The sequence below is a fragment of the Schistocerca cancellata genome, chromosome 5 (assembly GCF_023864275.1).
Source record: "Schistocerca cancellata isolate TAMUIC-IGC-003103 chromosome 5, iqSchCanc2.1, whole genome shotgun sequence".
Taxonomy (NCBI): domain Eukaryota; kingdom Metazoa; phylum Arthropoda; class Insecta; order Orthoptera; family Acrididae; genus Schistocerca; species Schistocerca cancellata.
The window spans coordinates 367,428,209-367,442,180 of NC_064630.1; the positions used below are offsets into that span (position 1 = coordinate 367,428,209).

The window sequence follows — 13,972 nt, forward strand, 5'->3', positions numbered from 1 at the left end:
GAAAATTGCGAAACGCGCTGTTACATAAGAATACTGGTAGTTAGAAGGGTACCTCGGACAACCAATGGAAAGATACTGAACCGATCTGGGAGAGAAGATCTTTGTAGATATTTATGACACAACTTAATTTAACAAAAAGATAATCTGATTGCAAATAGTCTGATGCGTCAAAGAATGGTTAATATGGTTATCATGGGAGAATGGGAAGGGGGGGGGGATAAATAATGTACAGACAGATCAAGGATCGACTACAGTCGAATCAATATAGAGCACGATAGTTATGCAGAGTTGAATGGGTTTCCACAGGATAGACTAGCATGGAGTACTTTTCAAACTAGTCTTCTGATCAAAGATGGTTCAGATGGTTCTGAGCACTATGGGACTTAACATCTGTGGTCATCAGTCCCCTAGAACTTAGAACTACTTAAACCTAACTAACCTAAGGACATCACACACATCCATGCCCGAGGCAGGATTCGAACCTGCGACCGTAGCAGTCGCGCGGTTCCGGACTGAGCGCCTAGAACCGCTAGACCACCGCGGCCGGCTTCTGATCAAAGAATATGACAATAAGTTCACTGCTTGCAGCGCGGCACATAAGGAAGACAACTGAGTCAGTCGTCGAAATATTAAAGTCACTACGTAAAAATGTATTCAGCTCGATAGAAAAACCAAAAACATACGATTTGGGGAGGAGTTCATGGCACAACTTGACTAGAAGAAGGGATGGGTTGGTAGGACATGTTCTGAGGCATCAAGGGATCACCAATTTAGTATTGGAGGGCAGTGTGGAGAGCAAAAATCGTAAAGGGAGACCAAGAGATTAATACACTAAGCAGATTCAGAAGTATGTAGGCTGCAGTACGTACTGGGAGATGAAGCAGCTTGCACAGGATAGAGTAGCATGGAGAGCTGCATCAAACCAGTCTTAGGACTGAAGACCACAACAACAACAACAACAACAACTGACATGTCATTGCTTATTCCGCCACGCTAAAACAGTGCATGGTGGTTTACTAGTAACATGTGATACGAGACTGTCGGATGACCCTCTAGGAATGCCCAAGAATAAAAGTGGGTGTCATTTTCTTATTATAAGCTTTGTTTTGATATAAAATTGTTCTTTAATCCACAATAAAATTGAACAGTAAATCATGGGATTGCTTCAAAGCGATGGTTGAGCCGCTCACTCTGATACACATTATAACCTCCACCATGTTAATTTAGACAAGAGTTATAACACCATACTATATTTTAGAACGAACACCGGAAATTGTCACAGTCTTCCTTCAACTAGAGCGGATGCCATTAGCTTTGATCGATGAGCGTGAAGGAGAAAAATGGCTGTCGCTCTGCGGGAGGATCCACACCAGTATTCATCCCAGGAAAACAATGGAAATGTAAATCGTGGAGGAAGGAGGGAATTTTAAGGCGTATGACCAGTGGTGAAGGGGCTCTGCTATTCCATAATTAAGGTTTACTCAAGACCAAGTGCGACGCCAGAATGAAACTGATACACGCAGTGAAAGCTTCCCTCAACTAAAGATCGCTACTGGCTTCAAATATTGAACGGTAACTGAGAAAACGCTACATTGATGGAAGTGAAAAGTGGGATGGCGAAAAACTAGAAAAAACGGAACTAAAAGCATTTGAAATGTGGTACAGCAGAAAAAATGTTAAACATTAAGTGGATAGACAAATTACGAAAGGTAGAAGTACCCGAATCAGTAGGCAAGTGAAGAAGTCTACGGAAATCATTTACCAGGGAAGACATAGGATAATGCAATTTGTGCCAAAGAGTGTAGGAAAAGTTAACTTGGAAAGAATAGTAGAAATAGGAATACATGTAAGAGTAGACGAAGGTTAGAATATGTAAACCCACTATCGCGGATGTAGGTTATGCAGTGACAAAAATAAGAAGAAAAAACAGGACAAGACGGACAACTTAATCAAGCCATTCGAAGGAGTGATGATCAAAAGAAACAAGAGTTGGTAACCAACGACCACTAGACAACGAGTTACAGTGCCGTGTTACGGCGTCACTTTGCTTACAAGTCGCTATTCGTCCTGTATGTAACTTTGTCTTTACAGGAAATTTCCGGTTTGTTGCTAATTTAGAAATCTAAGTTGCCAGTAATGTTTTGTGAACTATAACAACCTCCAGAACAACAAAAAAGAAACTGATCAGTAGCGTCTACTCACTGTTGTTATCTTGTGTCCATCGTGTATCCAAAAGACAAACAGTACTGCTGCGCACGCTCAAGTATTGGGAACAGCCGCTGTGAGTGGTCGTCGGTATCGATTGGCTGACCTATTCTGAAAGGAGTGAATACATAAATACATCAAAGAGAGGTCGTCCGTGACGGACATATGAGCAGGACGTAGGGGAAAAAATCTTCCAAAAACCAGGACTACGCTCTCATATTTACATTTCCACTGATTACAGACCAGTGTTGGGATTTTTAGTTAACCGTGTGAAACCTAGCTCTGTCTGTTTGTCTACGATACCTAGAAAGCAGTACATACTGGCACCTAAGTGATGCCGAGTTGCTTGAATTCCCAAAGACGTTGGATACAGTCCTGCACTACCACATAATAAAAAGGTACAAGCACACGTAATATGAGACCAGTTACGTGACTGGATTCATGAGTTTCTAGCAAACGGAACATAGTCTGTCATTCTTTACGGAGAGGAACCTTCAGACGTAAAAGTAACTTCGGGAGTCCCCAAAGGGAGTCTTTAGGACCATTAGTTACACGGTACTGTGCTACAAATTCAAATGGTTCAAATGGTTCTGAGCACTATGGGACTTAACATCTGAGGTCATCAGTCCCCTAGAACTTAGAACTACTTAAACCTAACTAACCTAAGGAGATCACACACATCCATTCCCGAGGCAGGATTCGAACCTGCGACCGTAGCAGTCGCACGGTTCCGGACTGAAGCGCCTAGAACCGCTCGGCAACCACGGCCGGCCTATTGTGCTACAGAAATGACCTAGTGGATAACGTCGGATTCTCGATAAGGGTTTTAGCGGATGATGGTGTTCCACACAGAAAAGTCGGAACACTTAAAAATTGTTGGGAATATCAGAACGACCCGGAAACGATCAACGCTTTGAGGAACGATTGGCAGTTGAACGCTCAGCATAAACAAATCTAAGGTGTCGTGCATAAATAATCAGAAAGATCCACTGTTTGTATGATTACACGATTTCCTACCGACCACTGGAAGCAGTCGAATACAGAAAATATTTAGGAGTAGGCGTTCGGAATGACGGTGTGGTTTACTATTACAGTTTCGAGAGCCTACGTTCCTTGAAGAGTCAAAACCAATATACAGCTTCCACCTACGTATAGCTCGCGTAAAGACCATGTAGGTAACCATTCAAAATGGTTCAAATGGCTCTGAGCACTATAGGACTCAACTTCTCACGTCATTAGTCCCCTAGAACTTAGAACTAGTTAAACCTAACTAACCTAAGGACATCACACACATCCATGCCCGAGGCAGGATTCGAACCTGCGACCGTAGCGGTCCCGCGGTTCCAGACTGCAGCGCCTAGAACCGCACGACCACGGTAACCATTCGCGACTGGAATAGGAGAAGAGGGTGGTGGTACAGAAAGTAGCCTCTGCCACACACCGTAAACTGGCGTGGAAAGTACAGACGTAGATGTAGAACTGGAAGGCAGGCGGCCTTCAAAATGTTTGCACAACTGTACAAATCCAGTAGAAGTACCTGATTTAAATACGACCTCATTGGAACATTACGTAACGAGATATATACGTGCGCGCCCATACACTCACACTCATGCTCATTCAGTCACCAATGCACACAAGCGAGCGTGCACACACACATACGCCAACATGTTTGCGCACGCGCCCTTCTCTCTCTCTCTCTCTCTCTCTCTCTTTCACACACACACATATGCGCGCGCGCGCGGACGCGTGCACACAGGGGAATGGGCGCGCACATACGCGCTTGGGCGGATTCGCGAACTCACACGAAACTATGCACAAGCACCGATTCGCGCACTCACCAAAAGTATGCATGTACACGAGCGCACGCCCACGCCCGCGCTCGCGCGTGCTCGTGCAGACGCACACGGACGCTGTTGCGTGTGTGCCTGCACACACACACACACACACACACACACACACACACACACACACACACAAATGCTCACGCAGACACACGAACGTAAGTAATAGATACATTTACACATTTGACTGTAAAGCAGATGTAGGCGATGGCAGAAACACAATAAGGAACGCGCCACACAGCTAAACCGAAGGGCAACGGCCAGGACGTTACATAACTGGAAAGGCGGCGGCTTTAGTCGGCTGAGCTGGCGGCGCCTACCGCGGTGCTTCTAATGCGCGACTCACTGCGTGTGGGGGTCCTAGCAGGACGAACGACTGGCAGAATTCGGCAAGAAGCTATAACACGATTGGCAAAAGACACCACACGCGAAACACAAGAACAGGGGTCGCGCACAGTAACCTGAGACTGACCAGGTCCCCCCGCTGCCTGCCTCCCTTTCCAGCACTGCGGTACTCACGAGTCCTCCTCCGACGACAGCGACGCCCTCCGCTTGCTGCTCCTTCTGCTGCTGCTGCTGCTGCTGCGTCATAGCTGCTGGTGCTTCCGCGGCCGGAGGGAAACTGCGGTCCTGCATAAGACGGCAGGTGGCGTCCCGCTGCCCTCGAGACTACGTTCGGTGGCTGCCGCCGCAGCAGCAGCGGTCGCGGGAACACGGCCGCGCCCCTTCTCTTGCTCCAAGCTGGCCCGACCCGCTAGGCCGCACGTGCCAGTTACCCATGCCGAGGTTCGTTACTGACCTTCACGCATGCTCTGAGAGCGTGTATGTCCAAAGTACTTGCAGAAGCAACTAAAAACGCATGCCAGTTTTAAAAGAATACAAAACCTCCAGCACTGGCTATGTTTCATCTCCATTTTCATACATACTCCGCAATCCTCCACACGGTGCGTGGCGGAGGGTACCTCGTACCACAACTAGCATCTTCTCTCCCTGTTCCACTCCCAAACAGAACAAGGGAAAAATGACTACCTATATGCCTCTGTACGAGCCCTAATATCTCTTATCTTTGTGGTCTTTACGCGAAATATAAGTTGGCGGCAGTAAAATTGTACTGCAGTCAGCCTCAAATGCTGGTTCTCTAAATTTCCTCAGTAGCGATTCACGAAAAGAACGCCTCCTTTCCTCCAGAGACTCCCACCCGATTTCCTGAAGCATTTCCGTAACACTCGCGTGATGATCAAACCTACCAGTAATAAATCTAGCAGCTCGCCTCTGAATTTGCTTCTATGTCCTCCCTCAATCCGACCTGATAGGGATCCCAAACGCTCGAGCAGTACTCAAGAATAGGTCGTATTAGTGTTTTATAAGCGGTCTCCTTTACAGATGAACCACATCTTCCCAAAATTCTACCAATGAACAAGACGACTATCCGCCTTCCCCACAACTGTCATTACATGCTTGTCCCACTTCATGTCGCTCTGCAATATTACGTCCAAATATTTAATCGACGTGACTGTGTCAAGCGCTCCACTACTAATGGAGTATTCTAACATTACGGGATTCTTTTTCCTATTCATCTGCATTAATTTACATTTATCTATGTTTAGAGTTAGCTGCCATTCTTTACACCAGTCACAAATCCTGTCCAAGTCATCTTGTATCCTCCTACAGTCACTCAACGACGACACCTTCCCGTACACCACAGCATCATCAGCAAACAGCCGCACATTGCTATCCACCCTATCCAAAAGATCATTTATGTAGATAGAAAACAACAGCGCACCTACCACACTTCCCTGGGGCACTCCAGATGATACCCTCACCTCCGATGAACACTCACCATCGAGGACAACGTACTGGGTTCTATTACTTAAGAAGTCACTGAAGCTCGAAACTTGACGCGGACTTCAATGCGAGATGCTTGTAATAGCTTCCACAACGAATCTCTGTCTCGAAATCTAACAGAAGATCAAAAGAGATTCTAGACGTTTGTAAAGTACACCAGCGACAGGACGCAAGCAATACTTTCACTGCGCGATGTTACTGATGACAGTGCCATTGAAGCAAAGTTGTTGAAAACGGTTTGCACAAATTCCTTCACCAAAGAAGACGAAGTGAATGTTTCGGAATACGGACCAAGAATAACTGCCGACATGAGTAATTTAGAAGTAGGTATCCTCGGTGTAGCGAAGCAGCTTAAATCACTTAACAAAGGCAAGGCCACCGGTCCAGACTGTATACTCGTCTGGTTCCTTTTAGAGTATGCTAATATAATAGCTGCATACTTACCAATCATACACAACTGCTCGCTAGTCGAAAGATGCATTTCTAAAGACTGGAAAGCTGCACAAGTCACACCAATACCCAAGCAAGGATATATGAGCAATACGCTAAATTACTGACCCATATCACTACCGCCGATATGCAGCAGGACTTTGGAACATGCGAGTATACTGTATATTGTCACACAAATGCATCTACATGGATACTCTGCAAATCACATTTAAGTGCCTGGCAGAGGGTTCATCGAACCACCTTCACAATTATCTATTATTCCAATGTTGTATAGCGCGCGGACAGAATGAACACCTATATCTTTCAGTACGAGCTCTGATTACCCTTATTTTATCGTGGTGATCGTTCCGCCCTATGTAGGTCGGTGTCAACAAAATATTTTCGCATTCGGAGATGAAAGTTGGTGATTAGAATTTCGTGAGAAGATTCCGTCGCAACGAAAAACGATTTTCTTTTAATAATTTCCAGCCCAAATCCTGTATCATTTCTGTGACACTCTCTCCCATATTTCGCGATAATACAAAACGTGCTGCCTTTCTTTGAACTTTTTCGATGTACTCCGTCAGTCCAACCGGTAAGGATCCCACACCGCACAGCAGTATTCTAAAAGAGGACGGACAAGCGTAGTGTACGCAGTCTCCTTAGTAGGTCTGTTACATTTTCTAATTGTCCTGCCATCGTGTAACCGAAGTTTAACGAGTTCCTTTTCACACTCATGTGGATGACCAAACACTTTTCGTTATTTAGGGTCAACTGCCACTTTTCGCACCATTCAGATATTTTTTTAATCGTTTTGCAGTTGGTTTGATCTTCTGATTACTTTATTAGTCCATAAACGACAGCGTCATCTGCAAACAACCTAATACGGCTGCTCAGATTGTCTCCCAAATCGTTTACATAGATAAGGAAGAAGGCAAAGGGCCTATAACACTACCTTGGGGAACGCCTGAAATCACTTGTTTTACTCGATGACTTTTCATCAATTACTACGAACTGTGACCTCTCTGACATGGAATCGCAAATCCAGTCACATAACTGAGACAATATTCCATAAGCACGTAATTCTACTACGAGCCGCTTGTGTGGTACAGTGTCAAAAGCCTTCCGGAAATCCAGGAATACGGAATCGATCTGAAATCCCTTGTCAACAGCACTCAGAACGTCATGTGAATAAAGAGCTAGTTGTGTTTCACAGGAGCGATGTTTTCTAAATCCATGTTGATTGTGTGTCAATAGACAGTTTCCTTCGAGGTAATTCATAATGTTCGAACACAATATATGTTCTAAAATCCTGCTGCATATCGACGTTAACGATATGGGCCTCTAATTTAGTGGACTACTCCTACTACCTTTCTTGAATATTGGTGTGACCTGTGCCACTTTCCAGTCTTTGGGTACGGATCTTTCGTCGAGCGAACGGTTGTATATGATTGTTAAGTATGGAGCTAATGCATCAGCATACTCCGAAAGGAACCTAATTGGTATGCAGTCTCGACCAGAAGACTTGCTTTTGTTAAGTGATTTGAGTTGCTTCACTACTCCGAGGATATTTACTTCTACGTTACTTTTGTTGGCAGCTCTTCTCGATTCGGGTTCTGGAATATTTACTTCGTCTTCTTTTGTGAAGGCATTTCGGAAGGCTATGTTTAGTAAATCTGCTTTGGCAGCACTGTCTTCGATAGTATCTCCATTGTTATCGCGCAGAGAAGGCATTGATTGTTTCTTGCCGCTAACATACTTCACATACGACAGTAATCTCTTTGGATTTTCTGCCAGGTTTCGAGACAAAGTTTCGTTGTGGAAACTGTTATAGGCATCTCGCATTGAACTCCGCGCTAAGTTTCAAGCTTCTGTAAACGATCGCCAATCTTGGGGATTTTGCGTCTGTTTAAATTTGGTATGTTTTTGTTGTTGTTTCTGCAACAGTGTTCTAACCCGTTTTGTGCACCAAGGAGGATCAGCTCCGTCGTTTGTTAGTTTATTTGGTATAAACCTCTCAATTGCTGCCGATACTATTTCTTTGAATTTAAGCCACATATGGTCTACACTTATATTATTAATTTGGAATGACTGGAGATTGTCTCTCAGGAAGGCGTCAAGTGAATTTTTATCTGCTTTTTTGAGTAGGTATGTTTTTCGCTTTTTTTTTTCGAGGATTTTGGAATTACAATATTCAGTCTCGCTACGACAACCCTGTGTTCACTAATCCCTATATCGGTTTTGATGCTGGTTATTAACTCAGGATTATTTGTTGCTAAGAGGTCAAGTGTGTTTTCACAACCGTTTACTATTCGCGTGGGCTCATGAACTAAGTGCTCGAAATAATTTTCAGAGAATGCCTTTAGCACAATTTCGGGTGTTATTTTATGCGTGCCTCCGGAATTAAACTTGTATTTTCGCCAACATATCGAGGGTAAATTAAAGTCACCACCAACTATTATCGTATGAGTCGGGTACGTGTTTGAAATCAAACTCAAGTTTTCTTCGAACCTTTCAGCAACTGTGTCATCTGAACTGGGAGGTCGGTAAAAGGAACCAATTATTATTTTATTCCGGTTGCCAACAATGACCTCTGCCCATACTAACTAACAGGGAGTATCTACTTCAATTTCGCGATAAGTTAAACTACTTGTAACAGCAACAAACACGCCACCGCCAACTGTGTTTAGCCTATCTTTTCGGAACACCGTTAGGTTCTTCGCAAAAATTTCGGCTGAGCTTATATCCGGCTTTAGCCAGCTTTCAGTGTCTATAACGATTTGGGCATCAGTGCTTTCTATTAGCGCTTGGAGCTCTGGTACTTTCCCAAAACAGCTATGACAATTTACAACTGTTATACCAGTTGTTTCTGTATCTATGTTCTTCCAGTCTGCACCCTTTGTGACTGAAGCCCATCTTGTGTTTTCCCGAGACCCTCTATCCTAAAAAACCGTACAGTCCACGCCACACAGCCCCTGCTACCCGTGTAGCCGCCTCCTGCGTATAGTGGACACCTGTCCTATTCAGCGGAACCCGAAACCCAACCACCCTTTGGCGCAAGTCGAGGAATCGTGCATCCTACACGGTCGCAGAACCGTCTGTGCCTCTGATTCAGACCCTCCACTCGGCTCTGTATCAGAGGTCCGCAATCGGTCCTGTCGACTATGCTGCAAATGGTCAGCTCTGCTTTCATCTTGCAAGCAAGACTGGCAGCCTTTATCACTTCTGTTAGCCGCTCGAAACCAGAGAGAATCTCTTCTGATCCAAAGTAACACACATCATTGGTACCGACGTGAGCAACCACCTGCAGTTGGCTGCACCCTGTGGTCCTCATGGCATCCGGGAGGATCCTTTCCACATCTGGAATGACTCCACCCGGTATGCACATGGAGTGCATTATTTGTCACACAAATAAATAACCTTTTATTATGACTGGTAGTATGACTGGTAGCGGAAATTGTTTACACCCTCGATAACTTTTATTCTTATCCCCAGTTAACATTTTTTTTTACTTTTTGAATGAGGTAGTCTTAATGCAAGAAATATTTTTAGACTTTTTAATGTTTATTTGATCTACACTGGGAAATAATACTCACATTAAATAATACAGCTCAGCGACAATAGGCATCGATGACCCGATACAGAAGAAGTGTCTCTTTTTGCAATGATGAATCGTTCATATTATTAAATAATTAAATATTTTTTTTACAAACTTTAATGTTAATAGCCACAAAGTTCACATATCACTGCGTTTCATAAGCAAAGAACTACCGGTAAATAAAAATTATTTCAATTACGCGTATTTAACGTCGTCAATACATAGATATTCATCTGGATAAAGGGCTCCAATTATCTGAATGTGGCTGTGACGCCACACGCATTCAAATACCGATTCACCCTAAACCGAATTTAGCTGTCTGTGGATCCACTCAGTCATATCGATAGAATGACGGATTATTATATATCCAGCTGACTTATGTACTATTTCCAGACATCTTTCAGACGCAGACAAAAATTTCAAAAAAAGGAGAATTCAACAGTGTTTATGGACACTGTAAGATACAATGAACGAAGCCGAATACAGTGGCTAAGGCTATCAGACATTTTGCGTGACTTTACGTCGTAAATACATTATTCAGCGACTATTGCAGTTGTTATATCAAAGACTTTCATTCTGGTATTTAAGTACACAAGCGAGTTTCTTTGGTCACTTCTTTCAAGCCTAGATATTTAATGAAAAACAACTGGGTATAGGCCATTGAAATTGTTATTATTGTTTGGCTCAAATCTTAGTCACAGTTTAGTTATTTTGTAATTTCTTAACACTTACTGACAAGAGAGAGGAAAAATAATGACCGACAGGGGTGGCCGACCGGTTCTAGGCGCTACAGTCTAGAACCGCGCGACCGCTACGGTCGCAGGTTCGAATCCTGCCTCGGGCATGGATGTGTGTGATGTCCTTAGGTTAGTTAGGTTTAAGTAGTTCCAAGTTCTAGGGGACTGATGACATCAGAATTTAAGTCCCATAGTGCTCAGAGCCATTTTGAAAAATAATGTTTTTAAGCCCAAGTTTTGGAAAATTTTCTTATTTATGTTTTGCTTCCATCTCTTCTTCATCTTCTTCTTCTAGTGCCTATCTGTTTCGTATGTTGGTGACCATCGTAGCTACACCACTGTTTGCTTGTTGGAGAAAGTTCCTCGCTCGTATGCGAAGTCTAGTTTCCGAGACAAGATGTTCTTCTTCTCTCTCGCTATCTTTCCTTCAAGAATGTTCTGTATAAGTTTATATCTGTATCCATTCCGCATTACATGGCCGACGTTTTGAAGCTTTCTGAATTTTACCGTGTTTAGGACTTATTTTACTTTCTTCATTTTGCAGTGAGCATCACTGTTAGTAATTATATCTGTCTACGGCACTCAGCTTTTTCCACTACAGCGACATCTCAAATCCCTCGAGTAGTTTGCCCGTCGTCTTGGTCAAAGTTGAAGTCTCAACTCCATAGTAATGAATGGGAAATATGTAGCAAGGTGTAAGTTTTAATTTTGTTTCAGTTGAGCGGTAATGGCTCTTGAACGCACTAGCGATTTTACATTCCTTCAAGAATGTTCTGTATAAGTTTATATCTGTATCCATTCCGCACTACATGGCCGACGTTTTAAAGCTTTCTGAATTTTACCGTGTTTAGGACTTATTTTACTTTCTTCATGTTGCAGTGAGCATCACTGTTAGTAATTATATCTGTCTACGGCACTCAGCTTTTTCCACTACAGCGACATCTCAAATCCCTCGAGTAGTTTGCCCGTCGTCTTGGTCAAAGTTGAAGTCTCAACTCCATAGTAATGAATGGGAAATATGTAGCAAGGTGTAAGTTTTAATTTTGTTTCAGTTGAGCGGTAATGGCTCTTGAACGCACTAGCGATTTTACACAACGTGGTTGTGGCTTTCTCAACACGTACTTTAATTTATTGCGGGTTATCCCATTCGTTCCCAATGTTAGTTCACAGATATGTATACTTGTTTACTATTAATGTTTAGATGACAGTTCGGTATGTCTTTCTTGCCAATGACCATTAATTTGGTTTCACTTAAGTTGATTGTCATCCCTATAACGCTCACAACTTTCACTGATTTGGGATACAAGATGTTGAAGTAGATTTCAGTTGTCAGCAAATATACAGTATCACCATCATAGCGGATATTGTTCACTTTCTTTCCACTCGAGACTATTTCATCTTCGACATTTTCAAGGGCTTCTTTGGAGACATATTCCAGAAAAGGATTAGATATCAGTGACGACAGAATAACAGCACTGTCTCACTCCTCGGCATGTCTTTAATCTGTCAGATTTCTCCTTTTCTACTCTCGCGGCAGCTTATTGATTCCAGTATACATTAATTATAATTCCGTGACCGTTTTTATCCGTCCCACTATTTTTAGCACCTCGGCCGTCTCGTTAAGTTGTACTCTATCAAAAATATTTTGATAATCAATAAAACACACATGGAAGTCGCAGGTCATGTCTCTACAAATATTTCTGAAGCCAAGCTGTGTTCTTCAAAAACGTCGTAGATTCTTTGATTCTGTGAACGATCTTTAGAAATATTTTCACGAGACAGCTCATCAAACTTATCCTTCTGAAATCACTACATTTTGTAGCTTCTCGTTTTTTTATGCAAGATTACAAACTTCGACTAAAGCCATGCTTCAGGAATGATAAGCGAATTAAAAATTTCATTTAATAATTCTGTCAATCATTCTATCTGTTCTTCATCAAACTGCTTAAGAAGTTCAAAATGCATCCCATCTGGTCTTGCTGTTTCTCATTTTTCATTACACTTACTGCTTGTCTCACTTGTTCTGCTATAATATCTAGTCCTGTTTCTCCAGCGACTTCAGGTGGATCTGGCTCTCCGTCGTGAAAAAGTGCTTCCATGAAGTTCTTCCAACCATGTATTCTTTTGTTTTGGTCGATGTTCTCTATAAACGTCCGTCATGCACATACTGTTCTACTATGGATGATAAAAATCACTGTAGCCACAGGTTAACTACATTGTGGCTGTGGAATAATAACTATCATGGAAGCATAACAGTTGGGAGTGATGGCACAACGGTGGTGGAAAAGAGTAAAAGGGAGAGACACAACTCCTGAAAATAATCTAGAGACTTCCTGGTATGTTTACAAAGTAGAAAGAGAGGAGTCACCGAGGGCACTTCTCAAAGAAGACAGAAAGGCCACAAATTCGCCGCGCTTGGGTAAAATTAGAAGTAGTATCTGCAGTAATGGCAGCTGAAATTAGATTTGCCACGTGCTTTGATACAACGGATAGTAACAGAAAATGTAGATAATGGAAAACATATTTTGTCAAATTATTGTCATGAAAAACTGTACTGTCTAAGGTGAAATTTTTCAATTCATTTTGGTATGGGTTGATCACAATATTTCTCAAGACTGTTTGCTGCCAGATAAGCTGAATTCAGTTTGTTTTGACTCTATAATCGTCACAATCATCATTGTTGGGCTTCTCATGCAGAAATGTGTTGTATTATGAACGATATTATTCTGTTTTACATTCTATTTTAGAGCATATTTTCAGCTTGTTTCGGTGTAAAGTAATAAAGTCAGTGTACACTCTATCCGCTATAAGACCAGTGATGGCGGACCCAGTAGGTGAGATAGAACTAATTATGTCAAATTAAAAGCTGATATCTATTTTTGGATAACTCGGCTGATATATGTATTACCAGAAAGAACAAGGGAAAACTTTCACACAGCTGCAGAGGACAGCAGATTGCAGCGAACGGACAAGAAGAATATTTTGGTTAGCCCTGAAATAGATCAATCGCTGCTTGATAGCATGCGTGAAAGAAGTATAAGCTAACATCTACAAGAAAAATTAGACTCAGGGTTCCAATAAGCAAGCATTAGTAACATGACTCTAAACTTGGCGACGTGACGAAAGGTATCGGTGTTTTACGCGATATTTGAATAAGGATGAGAAGTTAATGATAAATGTGAGAGGGACAGGAATATCCCTGACCCACAATTGGAGACCCAGTTCCAAGGGTTACTTGGTCTATATAGAGCCAACAAAACTAGACACACTTGTAGATATTGTCGAGATTACTCTGTGATTTGATCAGGCTTGGCTTA

The 13,972-nt window shown here is 42.6% G+C and overlaps 1 protein-coding gene across 1 annotated transcript in view; it reads right to left on the minus strand.

Moving 5' to 3' along the window:
• The window catches only part of LOC126187997 (kynurenine 3-monooxygenase-like), a 172,350-nt gene extending 167,627 nt beyond the window's left edge, over positions 1–4,723 (minus strand). The window contains exon 1 of the mRNA XM_049929406.1: positions 4,566–4,723. Coding sequence (XP_049785363.1) covers positions 4,566–4,682 — 117 coding nt within the window. The 5' untranslated portion in view covers positions 4,683–4,723. The remainder of the gene's footprint in view (positions 1–4,565) is intronic.
• Between the last annotated feature and the right edge of the window lie 9,249 nt (positions 4,724–13,972).